At 38.4% G+C, this 23003-nt stretch overlaps 2 protein-coding genes across 2 annotated transcripts; one reads left to right on the top strand and one right to left on the bottom strand.

Annotated features, from left to right (window-relative positions):
* Positions 1–437: 437 nt before the first annotated feature.
* LOC109075201 (extracellular calcium-sensing receptor-like) lies at positions 438–3669 on the bottom strand. The gene is made up of 5 exons (XM_042743798.1): positions 3370–3669; positions 2234–3067; positions 1836–2057; positions 1453–1576; positions 438–1333 (listed from the first exon to the last, which is right to left on the bottom strand). Exons 1-5 carry the CDS (start codon positions 3640–3642, stop codon positions 438–440), a joined length of 2349 nt encoding a protein of 782 aa, XP_042599732.1. The 5' UTR covers positions 3643–3669.
* Positions 3670–5183: 1514 nt separating this feature from the next.
* On the top strand, positions 5184–8543 carry LOC122140390 (extracellular calcium-sensing receptor-like). The gene is made up of 6 exons (XM_042743797.1): positions 5184–5383; positions 5532–5820; positions 5952–6761; positions 6880–7104; positions 7404–7527; positions 7642–8543. Exons 1-6 carry the CDS (start codon positions 5184–5186, stop codon positions 8541–8543), a joined length of 2550 nt encoding a protein of 849 aa, XP_042599731.1.
* Positions 8544–23003: the final 14460 nt, after the last annotated feature.

Genomic DNA, 23003 nt, shown 5'->3' with positions numbered 1-23003 from the left:
ATTTTCAAGCCTCCCTGTTTTTATCCAAAATATCTTAAGTTGTGTTATGAAGACGAAAAAAAAGCTTTACGGGTTTGGAACGACATGGGGGTAAGTGATTAATGACAAAATTTCAAGTGTTTAAAGCCCCAACAATCTTTTTTTGATTGTTGTGTTATGTGCCTTTGCTGTTAGATGAAGGCAAATATATCCTTCATCTGAAAATTAAATAATTGATTACAGTGATCTGGAAATACAACAACAACAACAACAATAGTAGTTGTAGTAGTAGTAATATCACAACAGTGTACATAAGTTAATATAAAAAGCTAATTGTCATAACCAGGCAACTTGTCTTTATTCAGTAAAAAAAAAAAATATATATATATATATATATATATATGGATAACTACTGTATTTTTAACTGTAGTGTATTATTCCAAATGTTTTTAAAAAAATTATTTCTTCATCATATGTTTTTTGTCATTTTTCTCAGGTTTCAGAAGTACAATATAACATTTAGGAGCAAATATACACAGCAAGAGACCAAAGGCAGATGCTAGAATAGCAAAGACATGGACAGCAACCATATACTTTCCACGAGAGCTCACATAAACTGGAATGAAGGTTATCCACACAGCAAAAAATATAAGCATGCTGAATGTGATGAATTTAGCCTCATTAAAGTTGTCTGGTAATTTTCTCGCCAAAAATGCCATTAAGAAACACAAACAAGCTAGGAGTCCAATATAACCTAAGACGCACCAAAATCCAACTTCAGATCCGACAGTACATTCAACAATTATAGCTGCACTCATAAACTTGGTGTTATATGATGCAAAAGGAGGCTTTGTTGTTAACCATATGATACAAATAAGTGCTTGCACAAAAGTGCACAAGATTACACTTGATCTTTGTTTGGCAGGGTCAAACCACTTCATGACATTACTACCAGGGAGGGTGGCTCTGAAAGCCATTAAAACTACTACAGTTTTTGCCAAGATGCATGAAATACAGAGAGTAAAGCTTATTCCAAAGGCTGGATACCGAATTTGACATAACCAGTCACTCGGCTTCCCTATAAATGTTAAGCTAATCAGAAAGCAAGCGCAGAGGAACAGTAGGAGAAGGAAACTTAACTCTATATTGTTTCCTCGTATGACTGGTGTCTTTCTATACCTTATAAACACAACACTCACTGTGAATGTTGCACAAGCCCCAAATGCTGAAAATGCCCATAGAATTATTCCCAAGGGCTCCTGAAAGGACAAAAACTCTAAAGTTTTGGGAATGCACTGGTCTTGGGCTTGGTTTGGCCATGTTTCTTTAGAACATGTCAGGCAATCATTTGAATCTGTGGAAAAATTGGTGAAAATGGGGTGCATAAAATGTATTTATATTGTGATTTTAAATATACCCCCCCCCCCTAAAAAAAAAAAAAAAGTGAGGAGCACAATTTGAGAAAATTCACACCTGTTTGATTACTGATCTCTCCTTCAGCACATGGTATACAGTCAAAGCAGCAGACTGGCTTTCCTTTCTGTCTGGCCTTCCTGGAGCCTGGCAGACAACTTTTACTGCACAGTGATTCTGGTGCCTAATGACCACAGCAGAGCAAGCAGTAGAAAAACACTACATAGTCTGCATGAGAGTGCATGCCACTACATATTTTCATTGCATAAAGAAATATGCGAATTAAAAATCTAAAATGTTTAGTATAAAATAAAGTCAATAGTGCATTGCCATTTCAAGTTAAAAAAAATGATTTTATTTAGTTCTGCCATAACTACTGGGTAGAGTTGAAGGAAAAACAGACAAAGCAAGCAATATCGAGTGATGAGTGGGATGGCACACACCTTCTCTCCTCTGTGCCACATAATTGCTGGCTCGTCTATTACTAGGTCCTTTTCATTTTCAAGGGAGGCATCATAGAATCCCACCCTCACTAGCTGAAGGGAGCCATCTGACTCTCTTTGCCAGTTCATCAGGTCATAGGACGCAATGGGATCACCATTATCATCAAATCTGACCTCTTCCCCTAGTGTTGTGAAATGTGTTCTTTTCATAAAGTACAGGAGCTAAGGTGAATGTTGGGAGATAGGATGATGCAAAGCAAATCATTAAAATGCAGGGATGGCAATATATAGATGCATAGATGTTACATTTAACCATTGTTTTAAAATGTGTACAGTGTTTGATAATTTCTTATTAGCACAATATAGGCAGAGAATGTAAATTGGCGAGTAACACACACCTGCCATGGCATAATTTGAGATAGACTCCCACATGTCCCATTCTGAAAGGGGCCTTTTCCTGGTTCACATGTGGTCATGTCATGTAGTGCATGTGCTATGAGATACACAGCCTTATAAACATTGTAGGAGACTCTGAGTTGTGAAACATCTAAATAAGGAGTGTATACATCATCCAAACTCTCACTGCAATTGCAGGGTGGCCAATTACGTGCCTCTTCTCCATGTGCATGAGTATTTAAGGATGCATTCAGCCGACAACTGAAAGTCTCTTCCCAAAACTCAGATAGAAATTGTGACTTCTGAGCAACAGAATAATTTACTCTTCTGAGGTAACTACCAAGATGTGGGATATCAGCTCTCCGTATGGCAAACCCTAATGTTCCCTTTAACAGATCACCAAAATTGCCCCAAAGGGCTTTTGATGTGGCCCAAGCCTCACTGGCAATCCACTGAAGATGAGTAACATTTTGCCGTCTGCACTCTTTTAGTATACTATGTAGTTCTGATTCCCCAGAGAAGTTTACTATGACTGTGGCAGAAGACGATTTTAAAATGTTCACAAGTTCCTCCACTGCGTCTTGCATCAGAACAACAGGATAGAAGTGAACATAAGCAGGACAAATATTAAATGTTTCAGACTCCTTTAAGAAAAGCTGGATAGCAAAGCGAGCATAGTCTGATTCCACACCGATCACCCCAACCCATGTCCATTGAAAATAATGAACAAGTTTTACCAAAGCTTTAATCTGAAATAGATCACTTGGCATTGTCCGCATGAATGCTGGAAACTCTCTCTTGTTACTGAGACATGAACAGGATGCAAAGTAGCTCACCTAAAATATGAAAGCACAACATTTCAGTAAGATTAAAAGTAACTAATAAGTAAACTAATATAGTACAACCAAATAAATGCTAACACTGTTAATTGACGATTTGTGTATGCATACACACACACACACACACACACACACACACACAGATTGTTTACTTTTTCTTAACTTTTGTTTGTATTTCATATTAAGGAAATGAACATAATAACACCAAATCAATACAACATTACAGCTTTCATTACCAAGGCAAAGGAAATGCAATTGCAAGAGATTAAATGAAGATAATTTTAAATATTTTCTTTTACCAGGGGTATTTTAAAGGGTCCTAGAGTTCTCAGAACAGCCATAGAGACTCCTGATGCAGCATCTCCTACGATAACAGGGCTCGGCTGCTTTTGTATATCTTCACAGCTTTGTCCACTGCCCCTCTCTGGCTGTCCATTGACCAGGAGAAGAGACCTCTTCACAGATACAGGTATGTCATCACCGCTGTCCCTGATGTGGTAGCCCAGAGATAGGTTTGGCAAAAGGTCTTGCCGTTGGTTTATTTCTCTCACAGCAAAGATCATCGTCTGCATCCACCTCAGGGCTCTAGGAGTGAAGCTGCATCAGATTCCACACACACACACACACATATTAAATGTGACCATTATTGTATTTAATGTACACTTATTAACTGCATTATTGCAATGTAATATATATATATATATATATATATATATATATATATATATATATATATATATATATAATAATTTCTAAATATTACAAAACATTGATCAGATTATGAAAGCATGACACACAATTGATACTTGGTTGGCTCAGGTTTGGTTTTGAAAGAAGAATAAGATGAAATGGGGCTGGAATGCAAAGGAAAAATCCCTCCCAAAACAACATCTCCCCCCTGGTAAAAGCTGTAGGTATCTTCATCTCCCTGAAAGACACACTTAATCTTGCTTTTATATTGACTCTGCAAACCAATACACAGCAGAGGCCAAAATGTAAAATGCAAAAGCAAAATTGCATTAAGCTGTGCCATAACTGATAACTGACAGAATCGAATGTGTACAGCATATATAGATAATCTGTGTTTGAGGGATGGCCTTAACTTTTCACCTGGAAAAAAAATAAATAAATCATATGCCCCTCCTGCTGTCAGTCTTTTATGTAACAAGCCCTTGTGAATGCAATTATTTCTTTGAGCCAATGATAATGCACACGTGATACACATTCACCCATGGGACAAAGTCAATCAATCAATCAGTCAATAAGAAAAAAATAAAAAATAATAAAATAAAAAAGGTCACATTATACCTTATTTTCTGTGTTAGTTACCTTCACCGTAGATATTCTGGTGCACATTTTACTGTGGGCTGTAAAAACTGTAAGTGTAAAACATTTTGTTGGGGTTATATCTGTAGCATTGACAGTGTTGTCTACTCATTTTACAATTGTATATTTGCTTGAAGTAACTATAGACCATCAATTATAAAATAGTGATGACGCGAACATCCTCTAAGACTATCTTAGATATTCTGAATGAATGAATGAATCCATCCATCCATCAAAGACTATCTTAGATAATCTGAATGAATGAATGAATGAATCCATCCATCCATCCATCCATCAATAAGAAAGAATAGCTTACTTGGGGAGTGTAGTGTTTTATTTATTATTATTTATTTTTATTTTTTTCTATTAAATTGAAATAAACCTAATCATTTGGAAGATGCTTTTATCAGTATGTTCATTTCCTGGAAATCAATTTCTCTTACTTTCTTTTTTTTCAATGCAACTGATTATGGTTAATTGTTTAATTAATCACAATATGTTAATTACAATATTATTTTAATTAATGACCATATTAATCACCATGATCTACTAAGTAAAGCATAAGTGATATTGTAATTGTTGATTTTGTAATGTACTGTATAATATGTCTAACACAGACACTAATAATAGTTTCAGATTGAGGCATCTTGGGAAACATAATAGTGCACCTGATTCGATATATAACTCATGACGACATCATGCATAATGATATGCATGATTAACATATAAAACCAAAGGTAAGACAAGCATCTTCTCACCTTTTTTTATTGTGAAGGTTAACAGGATAATGATTCATATTTTTGTCTCTGTATTTCATCTTTCCAGTGCAGCTGTAACTTCAAGCTGCAACCCACAGGGTGACTTTAATTTGCCAGTATTCGTGACTAGTGGAGACTTCACAATAGGAGGAATTTTTCCTTTGCATTATAGAGTAGAGCTTCCTCCAACAGACTACATAAAGAGACCTTTAGCAGCACAGTGTCAATGGTAAGGACATGTCTTATATGTTCTTTACGTCTTTCCCAAGCTGTAATTTTGTTGATTGTTTACATTTTATTCATTTTCTAAAGAATAATTATGAGAAACCCATTTATTGTTTTACAAGAAGGAATTTTCATAACATAATTTTGTGCAGGTTTGATCCAAGGGCTTTTCGCTGGGCTCTCACTATGACACTTGCTGTGGAGGAAATAAACAACAGAAAAGATCTCTTACCAAACCATACTCTGGCTTATAGTATCTTTGACTCTTGTGCCACTCCTGTGACTGCACAGAAAGCAGTCCTGTCAGTGCTGAATGGACAGGATGTTGTTCAAAGTGTTATATGTTCTGGAGCTAGCACTTTATTAGGATTAATAGGGGAATCTGGATCCTCACAATCAATCGTTGTCTCCAGAACACTGGAGCCTTTCAGAATACCCATGGTAAAATAAAATAAAATTGTTTTCCTGTGTATATATATATATATATGTGTGTGTGTTTGTGTGTTGGCTAACATTTGTTTCTTTTTCATTTAACTCTTCTGTTTATTTTTTAATTATTATTTAATTTATAGATAAGTTACTTCTCAACCTGCTCTTGTTTAAGTGATCGGAAGCAGTTCCCAACATTTTTCAGAGTGGTTCCCAATGATGATTACCAGGTCAAAGCTATTGCACAACTCTTAAAGCGGTTTGACTGGACATGGGTTGGTGTGGTGACTGAAGACCACGACTATGGCAGGTTTGCTTTACAAGGCTTAAAGCGGGAAATTGAGAATACTGACATTTGTCTGGCCTATCATGAAATGATCCCTAAAGACTATACCCAGGAACAGGTCCTGAAGATTCTTAAAGTAATGAAGGAATCATCAGCTAAGGTGGTGGTTGTTTTTTCAGGGGAGGGGGAATTTTACCCTTTCTTAAAAGAGTTTGTGACCCAAAATATCACAGGAATTCAATGGATTGCAAGTGAGGCTTGGGTTACAGCTTCAATATTAGCAGAAACGTATCCATTCTTAGATGGCACAATTGGGTTTGCAATACGTCAAGGACACATTCCAGGTCTACTGAATTACCTCAAAACGGTGACCCCAGAAAGGTACCCTTCTAACCCTCAAGTTCAGGAGTTGTGGGAGGCTCTTTATGGTTGTTCTCCTTCCACATCCAGCTTGAAGAGTCATTTGCCCTCCTGCACAGAAAAGGAAACTCTCAGACAAGAACACTCTGCCTACATGAACACATCCAGCCCTCGTGTGACCTACAATGTATATAAAGCAGTGTATGCCTTTGCTCATTCTCTACATAATCTCATTCACTGTAAACCTGGAAATGGACCGTTTGAGAATTTCTCATGTGCAAACCTCAACAATGTGTTTCCATGGCAGGTAAAAGTACCTAAGGGTTTAAGGAGAACTGATTTTCACAAAGAATAGTGATTATATTTTGCATCTTTTTCTTAAAATTTTTTTTTTAATCATAAATTGCTATTTTTCTTCTCCAAAGCTTCAGCATTATTTACAGGAAATCTCTTTCTCTGTTTCTGGAGAAAATGTCAATTTTGATGTTAAGGGAGATTCAATACCATCATATGATTTAATAAACTGGCAAAGACATGCAAATGGAGATATTCAGTTTGTTAAAGTGGGGCTATATGATGGTGCTCAGCAAACTGGGAGAGAGCTGTTGATTGTGGAGCAGGCCATTATGTGGTCTCACCAACAGAACAAGGCAAGGTGTTGACTGTGCACTGCCATCTATTGTTACACTAATAACACTGTCAATATGTTATCTTTGAGCCAATATTCCCATAATAACATTGTGAATAATTAAAAAAGGGTGACTTATTTATGTTTAAATACTCCTAATTATGTTGTTTGGACTCATACATTATAATAAGAATTTAATAATAATAATAAAAACTATATATATATATATATATATATATATATATATATATATATATATATATATATATAAATATATATATATATATTATTATTATTATTATTTTTTTTTTTTTTTTTTAGGTACCTGTGTCTGTATGCAGTAATAGCTGCACTCCAGGATTCAGAAAGGCTGTCCGTCGTGGGCAACCTCTGTGCTGCTTTGATTGTGTTCCATGTGATATTGGCAAGATCAGTAATCAGACAGGTCAGAACAACCTACAGTATGTTTTCCTATTGACAAGTTCTTCATGTTCTTATTAAATTTGTCTTCCTCATTTGCCTTAATTGATCTGATTTTATCATTTATTTTTATTTATAGATTCAGTAGATTGTCTGTCATGCCCTGAAGATTATTGGTCCAATGTGAATGGAACAATATGTGTCCCGAAGGTGGTTGAGTTTCTCTCCCATGATGCAATGGGAATCACCCTGACTCTGATAGCTGTAGTGGGAGCATTTTTGACTGTCACAGTGCTGGTGATATTTCTTTACAACAGAGGAACCCCTATAGTCCGTGTAAATAACTCAGAACTCAGTTTCTTCATCCTGATGTCCTTGACTCTGTGTTTTCTATGTGCTTTGGTGTTTATTGGGGAACCCACATCCTGGTCCTGCATGCTGCGACACACTGCCTTCAGCATCACTTTCTCTCTCTGCATCTCCTGCATTCTTGGCAAGACTTTAGTGGTGTTGGCAGCTTTTACAGCTACTCGACCTGGAAACAATATAATGAAATGGTTGGGCCCCACACAGCAAAGAATAATCATCTTTTGCTGCACTCTGGTCCAGGTAGTCATATGTACTGCTTGGCTTACAATATCCCCTCCTTTCCCCTATAGAAACACTAAATATCAACAGTCCAAGATCATCCTGGATTGCAGTGTGGGCTCTGATCTGGCCTTCTGGTGTGTTTTGGGATATATTGGCCTTTTGGCCTGTGTCTGTTTTTTTCTGGCTTTTCTGGCCCGGAAGTTGCCAGGCAATTTTAATGAGGCCAAATACATCACCTTCAGCATGCTTATATTTTGTGCAGTGTGGCTGGCATTTGTACCTGCATATGTGAGTTCACCTGGTAAATTTACAACTGCTGTTGAGATTTTTGCTATTTTAGCTTCTAGTTTTGGCCTGCTCTTCTGCTTGTTCACCCCCAAATGTTACATTATTTTATTAAAGCCAGAGAAGAACACAAAGCAACATTTAATGGGAAAATTTACAAAATGAAATAATTTTGTATAATTGCATTGATAAAATATTTGAGATTAATGAATGTGAAAAAAAATGTACAACTTCAATATACTGTATACATAACTGTGCAAACCAAATAACAAAATAAAGATATTATGTAAGATTAATATTAAGGAACATTCTATATTCTCTAAGATTCTAATATTTATGATATATTTTTTCATAAAGTACATGTTTACAAATTACAATTTGGGTCCTTAGAAAACTTTGTCTGTCCTTAATTATATGGTGCAATCTAAAGTATTTGGACACTTCACCCACACATGGGTGTCACTAGGCAATTTTATTAGAAGGGTCTGGCTGCAGACTTGCACTTGCACTCTCAGACTTGCATTCTCAGACACTTGTGTTTCCGTTAGCGACGTCACTTGCATTTTTTTTTTTTTTTTTTTTTTTTATTTAGTTTTGTTTATTGATTACTTTTCATTTGAAACATTTTACAACTGTAGCCAGATGGTGAAGACAAGAAAAAAGACATTAAATTAGATTGTCACTTGCAATGGTCACTTGCAGTCTCCGCTACCTGCGACGTCACTTGCAATCGACACAAATCGTGTGTGTTGTCAATGGAGACAAGAAGCTGTGGTGGCATGTAGTTCTGAGAGCTGAGGTGCATATTTAGATTTTTTTCAGATACGTCAAGGTAAGTGGGCAAAGGTCTCTCTCTCTCTCTCTCTCTCTCTCTCTCACACACACACTATAATTTGCTGTTATACTCCATATAACTCCATATACAAGCCAGAAACTAAGTTGTTGTTTTTTTTTTTTTTTTGCACAGGCCTATCTAAAGGGTTAATGGTCCCACCTAGTGATCAACAGTAAAAATAAAAAAAATGTTTCTCTTCCCAACAGGGAAAACCACCAACAATCAAGAATGCATGATTATATGATGTCATGGTTTTGCAATCAAAAAATGTCATCATAATGAAAGTCAGTGGGGCAAAAACAGCCATGAACAGTAAATGAGGGAGAGAAAAAAATAAATCTAATGCTGCACAAAAACTAACAATGCATCAAAGCCAATGATGTAACTAATCTTTCACATGCCCAAGACTGTGATAAAAGGTAATACAATATCCAGTCCACAATCACTTTTTTATTATAAACAAGTCATTTTGTTTGTTTTTGTTTTCCACAAAACAGTGACATCATTTATCGACTTGTTAATTAAAGAGTTAAAATCTTGGATTTTTTTTACATTTGGTAGTTTTGATCAGGACTGAGGTTGATAAATAGATTTAGTCAAAAAAGTTTTAAACAAATATTTATCTGATATATTTTTACAGCAGTTTAATTTAGTGGATGTTTTCATCCACAAACATAATGAAAGGGTAGTGAATTTGCCCACAGTGTATTGTTGAGTTTTTAAAAATTTTCAAAGCATTTTCCCAAAATATGTGTCAAAATAAGATTTGTCACCAAAAATCATTCCATTTGCTGAAACACAGAGAAAGTTGTGGCTAAAATAAGACTCAACTTTACCCCCTAGTGGACAAAAACGTCCCCAACAATGCATAAGGGTTAATAACCTGTATAGGCTATTTAATTTGATATTTTAATAGCATCTTAACACATTAAGCTATGTTAAGTGTTTGTTTTTCTACGGGAGGAAAACTTTGCGAGGAGACTTTGTGCATGAGTTCATATTTTGCTGTTCTGGCCACGGATTTGTGGGTCTTGTCTTTTTCTTGTAGGACCCTGTATGTTATATTACTTAATTAGTTTTAATTGTTTAATCACCACCACAGCTTCTTGTCTCCATTGGCAACACACATAATTTGTGTCGATTGCAAGTGACGTCGCAGGTAGTGGAAAGTGCAAGTGGCGATTGCAAGTTACATTGTAATTTAGTTTTCTTTTTTCTTGTCTTTACCACCTGGCTACTGTTGTTAAATGTTGAGAGATTCAAACAAAAAGTTATAAAAAAAATAGAACAAAATAAAAAATAAAGACTGCAAGTGATGTCGCTAGCAGAAGCGCAAGTGTCTGAGAGTGCAAGTCTGAAGCCAAACCCTCTTGGTTTTTAGGGGGGTATAGCCCATAAACTCTACACAAATGTGTGAATGCCTCAGTCCCTTTTAAAACCTGGGTATTTTAGGCAATATAGAAATCCTGGCAAGGACGTGTCCTGGGAGAATGGCACGTTTGGTTACCCTAGCCTATGCCATATTGCCATATTGTGTCAACTAGTGAACTTCTTTCAACATCCCTCCATGTGGAGAAGAGGTGGGTTACAATGGGACCAAACCGAGATTTACACTAAGCGGAACCCCTGAAAAAACAAGATGCTTCAATTTATATGGATAAACAATTGATTCCTCAATTGCTCTCCAAGACACAGAAGCCTCAGGATCAAACCAAACTGATAAAGGGCAGAGGGGAAAAGGCTTGAGCATAAAGTCTAAAGTTGGGGAAAGAAAAACCTCCATGTAATCTACTTCATTGTAAGGTAGTCAGTTTAATACGAGGGCATTTCCCATCCCATATATACCGTGAAACACATGCATCAAGTTTGTTCCAGTAGCCAACCGGTAGAACGAGAGGAATCATGGAAGAAAATAAATTAATACGTGGGAGAACATTCATTTTAATCACTGATATACGAGCCTGAAGAGAAGTAGGAAGACAAGACCAATTTTCCAAATCTGTGGATACTTTGGCTAGAATACTAGTATAGTTTTTTGAGAGAATTTCCTGCAGGGAAGGAAAAACATCCATCCCCAAGTTTGGAACTAATGGAATATATACAGGAAGAGAAATGGGATCAATCTTAGAATTGAGGGGAAGTAGACATGACTTACTCCAATTAATATTAAACCAAGAGAGAGATCCAAAATGGTCAAATAAATTCAACACATGAGGAATAGAATGTGACGGCTTCTACAAAAACAATAAGATATCATCCGCAAACAAAGAAATATGATGATGAGTATTCCGTATAATTATTGGAGAAATAGTTTCAGATTGTCGGACCGCTTGAGCTAAGGGGTCCAAGGATAGGGCAAATAACATAGGAGAAAGCGGGCAACCCTGACGAGTACCTTGATGTACAAAGAATGGGCTAGAGCAAACAGAACCAGTGAGAACACTGGCTGCTGAATTGGTGTACAGAACTGTTATCATATTTATGAAACTCGATCTAAGACCCAGATGCTGTAGAACAACCCATAAATAGTTCCATTCTAGCTTTCATCGCATCTAGAGATAATACTTTGCAAGGGGAGGAAAAACTATTCGTTGAATTATTAATATGATATAACCTGCGTAAGTTATCTGAAGCTGAGTGAGATTTAATGAATCTTGTTTGGTCATGATGAACTAGCCTGTTCATAAATTTCTCTAGACAGCGAGATAGTACTTTAGCATATAATTTAATATCAGTCCCTATCAAAGAAAGCGGCCAGTAACTAGAACAGGAAGTCGGATCTTTATCTTTTTTTAACAAAAGAGAAATGACAGCTATATTAATAGATGGGTGAAATTAGCCTTGACTAACTGAAAAAATGTATCATATTTAACATGAAGGGGCCTAAATCCAACCAAAACGTAGTTTACAATGCCTGGGGATTTCCCCTTGTTCATTGTGACGAGTGAGGCGGGGCCGAGAGCCGTGGGAACGGAGCAAGGCCGGTGGAGTGATTGGGAAATGAGCGACACCTGCTCCACTCACCAGTCTCGAGTCCCACGGAGGAGATCGGAAGAATATAAAAGAGGACCGACAACAGTGAAGGACGAGAGAGGACCAGGCCTGGGTTTTATTTTGGGTTTGGTTTTTGTTTGTGCGCGGCAGGCGCCCGTGAGGGGCTGTCGCGCTGTTTTGTGTTTATTTTGTGATTAAAGCTTTATTTGAATGTTCGCCGGTTCCCGCCTCCTTCTTCCCATAATTATGGAGTTTTTATTGTTACACTGGTGCCGAAACCCGGGAGGAAGGAGGGACGCGCTGCCGAAGATCCCTTGCCACTGGGGTGAATCCGCGGTGCCATGGAGCAGGGCATAGCAGTCTGGCGCCGTGGACGCTCGAGGCGGTGGGCTGGAGTGAGTTGCCGGGGACGGACGAACTCACTGCCGGGCGCCCACGATGTGGAGGGGCGGCTGCCGTCCGTGAGGGAGCGGAGGAGTCGCTGCAGTTCGCCAGGTGGCCGGAGCCTGCTGCCATCCGCCGGAATGGGGAGGAGCAGGGAACAGGGGACTCCTGCCGGCTGCCCGAAAGAGGAGGAGCCGTCGCCATCCACCGGGCGGCGGAGGAGTGTCGTGCCGTCCACCGAGGGCCATCCAGTGCCGCCGCCAGGCACCACGGAAGAGTTCACCCAGCTGGTGGAGGGCCGAGCGGCAGCGTGTCTGGGAACCGGATTTTTTATTTTTTTTCCTCTCCCCCCACTCTCGTCTCTGTCGCTCCTCATCCTTCCATCTCCTTTTCTCTCGCCTCGTCTGTCCTTACCCCCAGGTTCCCGCAGGTCACCGTGAGTACCCCCCGGCCTGCGAGGGGCGATGGGGGTATGTGACGAGTGGGGCGGGGCCGAGAGCCATGGGAACGGAGCGATGTGTTACAATGTGTTATTCTACCGTCTGTATCACAACCTTTATCTAAAATAGTATTATTTAAAGTCCTCCGCACCAATATTAGGACACCCTTGGTTTTAGTATCCGAAGATGAATGAGATACCACTTCATAAAACTTATTACACCTGTGTACATCCTCCTCTTTCAAATGGGATTCTTGAACTAACACTATATTAATTTTTCTTCTTTGCAAAAAATCCAGAAAACCTGTACGTTTGTGCGGGTCATTTAGGCCATTAATGTTACAACTCAAAATAATAAGGTCAGTCATAGGTGTCAAACAGAATTACTGCATAATAGAACAAAATACAAATTTGAAAATAAAACCAGTTGAGTCTACCATTAAACCATCCCCCACCCCCACCCTCACCCTTTCCGTCACTATTCAAAAGAACATAAACACATTCCCATGAACTATAGTAGATCAAACCAAGAACAAACCTTGATCTGCCAGCACCCCTTAATAAAATCTGTGGCGTCAACAAAAACCTGCACATTACTGAAGCACCAACATTGGCCTCATAGTCACATATTGACTAGGTAGTATCTCTATTAAAATTTTTTTTAACTCAGTTTGTTTCAAAAACAGTAGATTTTATCGCTCCTTCAAAGCAGGGAAATACACAGCATAAATTACAGAGTGGTAGAAGATGGGAATGAAAATGGAAAAAAGATAAATTACAAATTTCTTATGAAATGTTTAGAGAAAGTTTCCTTTATTCTCTGTCAAAATTTCAAAGGACTGTAAGAAATGCTAGATCGAGGTACTTTGCAGATCTTACTGAGAAAAATCGTCATAATCCTAGGCTTCTATTTTCTATGATAGATTCCATTATTAATCCTAGATCAGAGGTGGTAGGAGACCTTTCTGCAGATTCATGGAATTTCTTTTTAAATTTTTTCATAAATTGAACATCCGATGTATGTAAAAACATTACTCATTGTTCTTATGTCATTCAGCAATAGGTATCTGGTGTTACTTTCTCCGATTTTGAGCCAATTTCTCTCTCAATCCTTATAAAAAGTTGTAAAGTCTACAACTTTTCCTCAATATATTGTTCCGACCCATTTATTAAATCAAGTTTTAAATTCCCTTTTATAGTGTCTATAATTAATAAAAGTTTGCCTTCGGGATCATGCCTGACTACTGTAAACATGCAGTGGTCCAACCCCTTTTAAAGAAATCAAATTTGGATAAGAGTGTGTTAGCTAATTTTAGACTAATCTCAAAAATTCCATTCTTGGCTAAAATCATGGAGAAGAGTGTTCTCACCCAACTTCAGTCATTTGTTGATACAGATGAGATCTGTGAAGTGTTTCAATCAGGTTTTAAAAAACATCCTAGCACTGAATCAGCTTTACTGAGAGTTTTTAATGATATTTTTCTTGCGACTGATCTCGGAAATTTTACTGTACTTTTAGCTCTAGCGTTTGATATGATTGACCATCAAATACTTATATCTTGTCCTGAAACATCTGTGGGTATCTGTGGAAATGCCTTAAGATGGATAAAATCATATTTTCAAAATAGGAGATTTTCGGTCCAGTATGGGAGAATTTGTATCGGCATTGGCACCCAATGCAAGTAAGGCTCTATTTTAGCACCTTTTTCTTTTCTCTGTATATGCTACCATTAGGATTGATTTTGGATAAATATTGTGTGTCATTTCATTCTTACGCTGATGATTATTCCAGTGCCTTGAGGCGTCTGTTGGCCTGTGTAGATGAGGTGAAGTCTTGGATGTCTGCTAACTTTTTGATTCTTAATGAACTGAAAACAGAGATCATTATATTTGGTCTCTCTGAAATAAGTGATACAGCTGGAGTTAACTTGGGAACATTAAGCCCTTTTAGGAAACATCAAGTAAAAAATTTGGGTGTGATCTGTGATAGTGCTTTAAAAATTAACTCTTAATTGAGTGAAGTTGTCAAACCTAGCTTCAACCAATTAAGAATGATTAGTAAGATCAAGACTTTTTTAGCACGTATAGACTTGGAGAAGCTTATTCATGTTTTTATTTTTTCTCGATTAGATTATTGCAACTCACTTTATTACAGTACTCAAACAAAACTTTTGGACAGATTACAAATGGATCAAAATTCAGCTGCAAGACTACTGACAGGTACTCTGAAGTATGATCACATTACTCCTGTTTTGAGATTATTGTATTGTTTACCAGTACAGTCGTGGCCAAAAGTTTTGAGAATTACATAAATATTGGAAATTGGAAAAGTTGGCTGCTTAAGTTTTTACAATAGCAATTTGCATATACTCCAGAATGTTACGAAGAGTGATCAGATGAATCGCATAGTCCTTCTTTGCCATGAAAATTAACTTAATCCCACAAAAAACCTTTCCACTGCATTTCATTGCTGTCATTAAAGGACCTGCTGAGATCATTTCAGTAATCATCTTGTTAACTCAGGTGAGAATGTTGACGAGCACAAGGCTAGAGATCATTATGTCAGGCTGATTGGGTTAGAATGGCAGACTTGACATGTTTAAAGGAGGGTGATGCTTGAAATCATTGTTCTTCCATTGTTAACCATGGTGACCTGCAAAGAAACGCGTGCAGCCATCATTGCGTTGCATAAAAATGGCTTTACAGGCAAGGATATTGTGGCTACTAAGATTGCACCTAAATCAACAATTTATAGGTTCATCAAGAACTTCAAAGAAAGAGGTTCAATTCTTGTAAATAAGGCTTCAGGGCGTCCAAGAAAGTCCAGCAAGTGCCAGGAAGGTCTCCTAAAGAGGATTCAGCTGCGGGATCGGAGTGCCACCAGTGCAGATCTTGCTCAGGAATGACAGCAGGCAGGTGTGAGTGCATCTGCACGCACAGTGAGGCGAAGACTTTTGGAAGATGGCCTGGTGTCAAGAAGGGCAGCAAAGAAGACACTTCTCTCCAAAAAAAAAAAACATCAGGGACAGATTGATCTTCTGCAGAAAGTATAGTGAATGGACTGCTGAGGACTGGGGCAAAGTCATATTCTCCGATGAAGCCCCTTTCCGATTGTTTGGGGCATCTGGAAAAAGGCTTGTCCGGAGAAGAAAAGGTGAGCGCTACCATCAGTCCTGTGTCATGCCAACAGTAAAGCATCCTGACACCATTCATGTGTGGGGTTGCTTCTCATCCAAGGGAGTGGGCTCACTCACAATTCTGCCCAAAAACACAGCCATGAATAAAGAATGATAACAAAACACCCTCCAACAGCAACTTCTTCCAACAACCCAACAACAGTTTGGTGAAGAACAATGCATTTTCCAGCACGATGGAGCACCGTGCCATAAGGCAAAAGTGATAACTAAGTGGCTCGGGGACCAGAATGTTGAAATTTTGGGTCCATGGCCTAGAAACTCCCCAGATCTTAATCCCATTGAGAACTTGTGGTCAATCCTCAAGAGGCGGGTGGACAAACAAAATCCCACTAATTCTGACAAACTCCAAGAAGTTATTATGAAAGAATGGGTTGCTATCAGTCAGGATTTAGCCCAGAAATTGATTGAGAGCATGCCCAGTCGAATTGCAGAGGTCCTGAAAAAGAAGGGCCAACACTGCAAATACTGACTCTTTGCATAAATGTCATGTAATTGTCAATAAAAGCCTTTGAAACGTATGAAGTGCTTGTAATTATATTTCAGTACATCACAGAAACAACTGAAACAAAGATCTAAAAGCAGTTTAGCAGCAAACTTTTTGAAAACTAATATTTATGTAATTCTCAAAACTTTTGGCCATGACTGTACATTATAGAATTAATTTTAAAATTTTAATTTTTGGGTATAGCCCCTCCATACATTGCTGATCTTATTCATGTTCAAGAGTCAAAGAGATCATTATGATCTAATGGACAAAATCTCCTACATGTTCCTCGATCAAAATTAAGGTTAAGAGGTGACCGTGCATTTTCGGTAGCTGCCCCAAGGCTTTGGAACAGTTTGCCAGTCTCTTCGCGACAATTATCATCTCTGAATGAATTTAAGAAGCAGTTAAAAACTTTTTTTTTTTCATTAGCCTTTGATCAGGATTGAGTGCTGAGGAATAATCAATCTATATACACATATCGCCTTAAACAAATGTTGTCAAGTCAAGTCAAGTCATCTTTATTTATATAGCGCTTTAAACAAAAAAGATTGCGTCAAAGCAACTGAACAACATTAATTAGGAAAACAGTGTGTCAATAATACAAAATGACAGTTAAAGGCAGTTCATCATTGAATTCAGTGATGCATCATGCAGCTCAGTTCAGTTTAAATGGTATCTGTGCAATAATTTGCAATAAAGTCAACGATATCGCTGTAAATGAAGTGTCCCCAACTAAGCAAGCCAGAGGCGACAGCGGCAAGGAACCAAAACTCCATCAGTGAGAGAATGGAGAAAAAAAAACCTTGGGAGAAACCAGGCTCAGTTGGGGGGCCAGTTCTCCTCTGACCAGACGAAACCAGCAGTTCAATTCCAGGCTGCAGCAAAGTCAGGTTGTGCAGAAGAATCATCTGTTTCCTGTGGTCTTGGCCCGGTGGTCATCTGAGACAAGGTCTTTACAGGGGATCTATCTCTGGGGCTCTAGTCCTGGTCTCCGCTGTCTTTCAGGGCTGTAGAGGTCCTTTCTAGGTGCTAATCCACCATCTGGGCTGGATACATACTGGATCCGGGTGACTGCAGTGACCATCTGACTTGGATACAGACTGGATCTGGTGGCCACGGTGACCTCGGAATAAGAGAGAAACAGACTAATATGAGCGTAGATGCCATTCTTCTAACGATGTAGCAAGTACATCAGGTGTTATGGGAAGTGTTCCCGGTTCCGGTTTACCTAATTAATGCAGCCTAAAAATCCTTTAACGGATTTGGATATTAGAAGTGTATTAGTATGTTATGTGTAAGCCAGGTTAAAGAGATGGGTCTTTAATCTAGATTTAAACTGCAAGAGTGTGTCTGCCTCCCGAACAATGTTAGGAAGGTTATTCCAGAGTTTGGGCGCTAAATAGGAGAAGGATCTGCCGCCCGCAGTTGACTTTGATATTCTAGGTATTATCAAATTGCCAGAGTTTTGAGAACGGAGCGGACGTGGAGGACTATAATGTAACAAGAGCTCGTTCAAATACTGAGGTGCTAAACCATTCAGGGCTTTATAAGTAATAAGCAAGATTTTAAAATCTATACGATGTTTCATAGGGAGCCAGTGCAGTGTTGACAGGACCGGGCTAATATGATCATACTTCCTGGTTCTAGTAAGAACTCTAGCTGCTGCATTTTGGACTAACTGGAGTTTGTTTACTAAGCGTGCAGAACAACCACCCAATAGAGCATTACAATAGTCTAACCTTGAAGTCATAAACACATGGATTAACATTTCTGCATTTGACATTGAGAGCATCGGCCGTAATTTAGATATATTTTTTGAGATGGAAAAAATGCAGTTTTACAAATGCTAGAAACGTGGCTTTCTAAGGAAAGGTTGCTATCAAATAGCACACTTAGGTTCCTAACTGATGACGAAGAATTGACAGAGCAGCCATCAAGGCTTAGACAGCGTTCTAGGTCATTACATGCAGAGCTATTAGGCCCTATAATTAACACCTCTGTTTTTTCAGAATTTAGCAGTAAGGAGTTACTCGACATCCAGTTTTTTATATCGACTATGCATTCCGTTAGTTTTTTCAAATTGGTATGTTTCGCCAGGCCGCGATGAACATATAGATCCATTGTGTTGAACGTAAATCATTCTTCAATGTGCTTTTGACTTATGATGTTGGCTTCATGTTTTCAGTATAAACCGTGAAGAGTAACAGCCCTAGTACTGAGCCTTGCGGTACTCCATACTGCACTTGTGAACGATATGATACCTCTTCATTCACTGCTACGAATTGATGGCGGTCATATAAGTACGATTTAAACCATGCTAATGCACTTCCATTAATACCAACAAAGTGTTCTAGTCTATGCAAAAGAATAGTGTGGTCAATAGTGTCGAACGCAGCACTAAGATCCAATAGCACTAATAGAGAGCTACAACCACGATCAGATGATAAGAGCAGGTCATTTGTAACTCTAAGGAGAGCTGTCTCAGTACTATGATACGGTCTAAATCCTGACTGGAAATCCTCACAGATGCCATTTTTTCTCTAAGAAGGAATATAATTGTGAGGATACTACCTTTTCTAGTATCTTTGAAAGAAAAGGGAGATTCGAGATCGGTCTATAATTAACTAGTTCTTTGGGGTCAAGTTGTGGTTTTTTGATGAGAGGCTTAATAACAGCCAGTTTGAAGGATTTTGGGACATACCCTAATAACAATGAGGAATTAATAATAGTCAGAAGAGGATCTATGACTTCTGAAAACACCTCTTTTAGGAGCTTAGATGGAATAGTGTCTAACATACATGTTGTTGGTTTAGATGATTTAACAAGTTTATACAATTCTTCCTCTCCTATAGTAGAGAATGAGTGGAACTGTTCCTCAGGGGATCTATAGTGCACTGTCTGATGTGATACTGTAGCTGATGGCTGCATGGTTACAATTTTATCTCTGATAGTATCGACTTTAGAAGTAAAGTAGTTCATAAAGTCATTACTGCTGTGATGTTGAGAAATGTCTACACTTGTTGATGCTTTTTTTTTGTTAATTTAGCCACTGTATTGAATAAATACCTGGGGTTATGTTTGTTTTCTTCTAAAAGAGACAAAAAAAGTAATCAGATTTAGCAGTTTTTAATGCTTTTCTGTAAGATAGGTTACTTTCCCTCCAAGCAATACGAAATACTTCTAGTTTTGTTTTCCTCCAGCTGCGCTCCATTTTCCGGGCTGCTCTCTTTAGTGTGCGAGTGTGCTCATTACACCACGGTGTCAGACTGTTTTCCTTAACCTTCCTTAAGTGTAAAGGAGCAACTGTATTTAAAATGCTAGAAAAGAGAGAGTCCATAGTTTCTGTTACATCATCAAGTTGTTCTGAGGTTTTGGATATGCTAAGGAATTGGGATACATCAGGAAGATTACTTACAAAGCAGTCTTTTGTGGTAGAAGTGATGGTTCTACCATACTTGTAACAAGAAGTGGAATTTACAGTTTTAGCTATATGAAGCTTGCACAAAACTAAATAATGATCTGAGATATCATCGCTTGGCTGCATAATTTCAACACTATCAACATCAAATTCCATGTGACAGTATTAAATCTAGAGTATGATTTCGACAATGGGTAGGTCCTGAGACGTGTTGTCTAACCCCAATAGAGTTCAGAATCTCTATGAATGCTGATCCCAGTGCATCTTTTTCATTATCAACATGAATATTAAAATCACCAACAATTAAAACTTTGTCTGCAGCCAGCACTAACTCGGATATAAAATAAGCAAACTCTTAACTCTAAAGTCTGTATGGTGCCCTGGTGGCCTGTATACAGTAGCCAGTACATACATCACAGGGGATTTATCATTAACATTTGTTTCTCTGGATAATGTTATATTAAGCACCAATACTTCAAACGAGTTATACCTGAAGCCTGCCCTCTGAGAAATCCTGAAAACATTGTTATAAATTGAAGCAACACCTCCCCCTTTACATTTTGGATGTGGCTCATGTTTATAACAGTAATCTTGGGGTGTAAACTCATTTAAAATAATGTAATCATCAGGTTTTAGCCAGGTTTCTGTCAAACAGAGTGCATCTAGATTATGATCAGTGATCATATTATTTACAAAAAGTGCTTTCGTAGAAAGGGACCTGATATTCAATAAGCCAAGCTTTATCATTTGTTTATCCGTATTGCATCTGTTTTTTATTTGTTGAACCTCAATTAAATTGTTGCTCTTAAATTGGTTTGGACATTTTTTGTATTTTTTAGCCCGGGGAACAGACACAGTCTCTATAGTGTGATATCTAGGTGAAAGAGTCTCTATGTGCTGAGAATTAACTGACTTCTGTGACTGGAGGTGGCTAGCAGACAGTCGGTTTAGCCAGTCTGTCTGCTTCCTGACCTGGGAAACATTTAACAAAGTACAAACCATAATACTATGTCACATATTTCTAGAAAGAAGAGCGGCACCACCCCAGGAGGGATGAAAACCATCTCTTTTCAACAGGTCAGGTCTGTCCCAAAAGCTTGTCTAATTGTCTATGAAACCTATGTTATTCTGCGGGCACCACTTAGACATCCAGCCATTGAGTGATGGCAGTCTGCTGTGTATCTCATTACCACTGTAGGCAGGGAGGGGAACAGAGCATATTACAGTGTCTGACATCATGCTTGCAAGTTCACACACCTCTTTTAATGTTATTTTTAGTGATCTCCGACTGGCGAAGTCGAACATCATTAGCACCGGCGTGAATAACAATCTTACTGTATTTACGTTTAGCATTAGCCAGCACTTTTAAATTTGCTAAGATGTCAGGCGCTCTGGCTCCCGATAAACATTGGACTATGGTGGCTGGTGTCTCTATTTTCACATTCCGTACAATAGAATCGCCAATAACTAGAGCACTTTCATCAGGTTTCTCAGTGGGTGCATCACTGAGTGGGGAGAACCTGTTTAATATTTTGATCGGAACAGAAGAGTGGTGTTTAGACCCACGACTATGCCGCCTCACAGTCACCCAGCTGCCCTGCTGCAAAGGCCCTGTTACCGAAACCGAACAATGTACAGGACTCCCCGAGCTAGACGCATCCAAAGCCGTATCTAGAGCCCTCACATTCTTACTATCCTCAGTTAAAGTTTGGATGCTTGTCTCTAATTCTGAAATCTTCTCTGTCAGCCTAACTATTTCCCTGCATTTATCACATGTGAATCCCTCATCACCAACAGAGATAGATAAACTATACATGTGGCAAGCAGTGCAAATAACAATAGCAGGAGAAGCCCTTACGCACCGTGCTTGATGAAAGGTTCTTACCACAGTTGTTTGATGAACTTGTGAAAACCGGAGAGAGAGAGTAACGAGAGAGAGAGAGGAGGAGGAAAGAAAACAGCGATAGGCACAAATGGAAACGCTAATGACAAGCTAACGAGTGCTAAATAAAAGTGAACGATCAAATTAATCAGATTAGATTGATAGATAATATCAGAAATATGGTGGGAATTAAGTTATATTTTATCACTTTGTTACATGTTGTGTATTGATGATTTTATTATTTGCTATAATATTCTTTTAATTTAACTTACTGTGCAGCACTTTGGTCAACTTGGTTGTTTTATTATGTGCTTTATAAATAAAGTTGGAGTTGGAGTTATAAAGGGGGGGGGGGTACAACTAAAATATAATTAAAATAACATAATCAGTAAGTGATACTGTATGCTCAATAAAAGCTTCTAGTAACTATGAATTTAGAAGTAAACATTAAAGTGAACAGTAAAAGAGACAATCACTTAACCATTTAGAGCATCTATTCTCCGATTAGACAGCAAAGATAGACCAAGATGGAGGCGCATACACATCGCAAGGCTCAGCGTCTCTCCAGTTTTTGCAATTTTGCAGTATTTTTCCTGCTCATCTCAGGTCTGTTTGTACTGAACAGCTTTGCCTTAACATCTTTTTTAACATCTGCACTTTTCCAACAATTTTATCAACGATCCTCGACTCATACCTGAGATCTCCAGAACACCCGAGGTTACGCACTCTACCTGGCCGGACGGAAGTACTCGCAGGTGGTGTCAAGATCATATAAAAGGCAGGGGAAGCGCCGAGGTCTAAGAGCTAAGCTACAGCTAACACTGCTCTGGCTCTCTTTATCCAGCATTTTCCTCGCTAATGTGTGGTCACTGGTGAACAAAATGGACGAGTTATGACTTCGCATCACCCACAGTAAGAGACTTATGGATTGCAATGTCACAGATTTCACAGAAACTTGGCTACACAGCGATGTACCCATTAATGCTACT

The sequence above is a fragment of the Cyprinus carpio genome, chromosome B18 (assembly GCF_018340385.1).
Source record: "Cyprinus carpio isolate SPL01 chromosome B18, ASM1834038v1, whole genome shotgun sequence".
In the NCBI taxonomy this organism is placed as follows: Eukaryota; Metazoa; Chordata; class Actinopteri; order Cypriniformes; family Cyprinidae; genus Cyprinus; species Cyprinus carpio.
The sequence above is the reverse complement of the archived record's forward strand: the minus strand, read 5'-3'. Positions and strand labels throughout refer to the sequence as shown.

Coding starts and splice junctions, on each gene's coding strand:
- LOC122140390 (XM_042743797.1), top strand. CDS start 5,184: ATGATTCATATTTTTGTCTCTGTATTTCATCTTTCCAGTGCAGCTGTA. Junction 5,384..5,531: donor TTAGCAGCACAGTGTCAATG/GTAAGGACATGT, acceptor AATTTTGTGCAG/GTTTGATCCAAGGGCTTTTC. Junction 7,105..7,403: donor GGTCTCACCAACAGAACAAG/GCAAGGTGTTGA, acceptor TTTTTTTTTTAG/GTACCTGTGTCTGTATGCAG.
- LOC109075201 (XM_042743798.1), bottom strand. CDS start 3,642: ATGCAGACGATGATCTTTGCTGTGAGAGAAATAAACCAACGGCAAGAC. Junction 3,068..3,369: donor GACCCTTTAAAATACCCCTG/GTAAAAGAAAAT, acceptor TTCATATTTTAG/GTGAGCTACTTTGCATCCTG. Junction 1,334..1,452: donor AGAGATCAGTAATCAAACAG/GTGTGAATTTTC, acceptor ATTTTTCCACAG/ATTCAAATGATTGCCTGACA.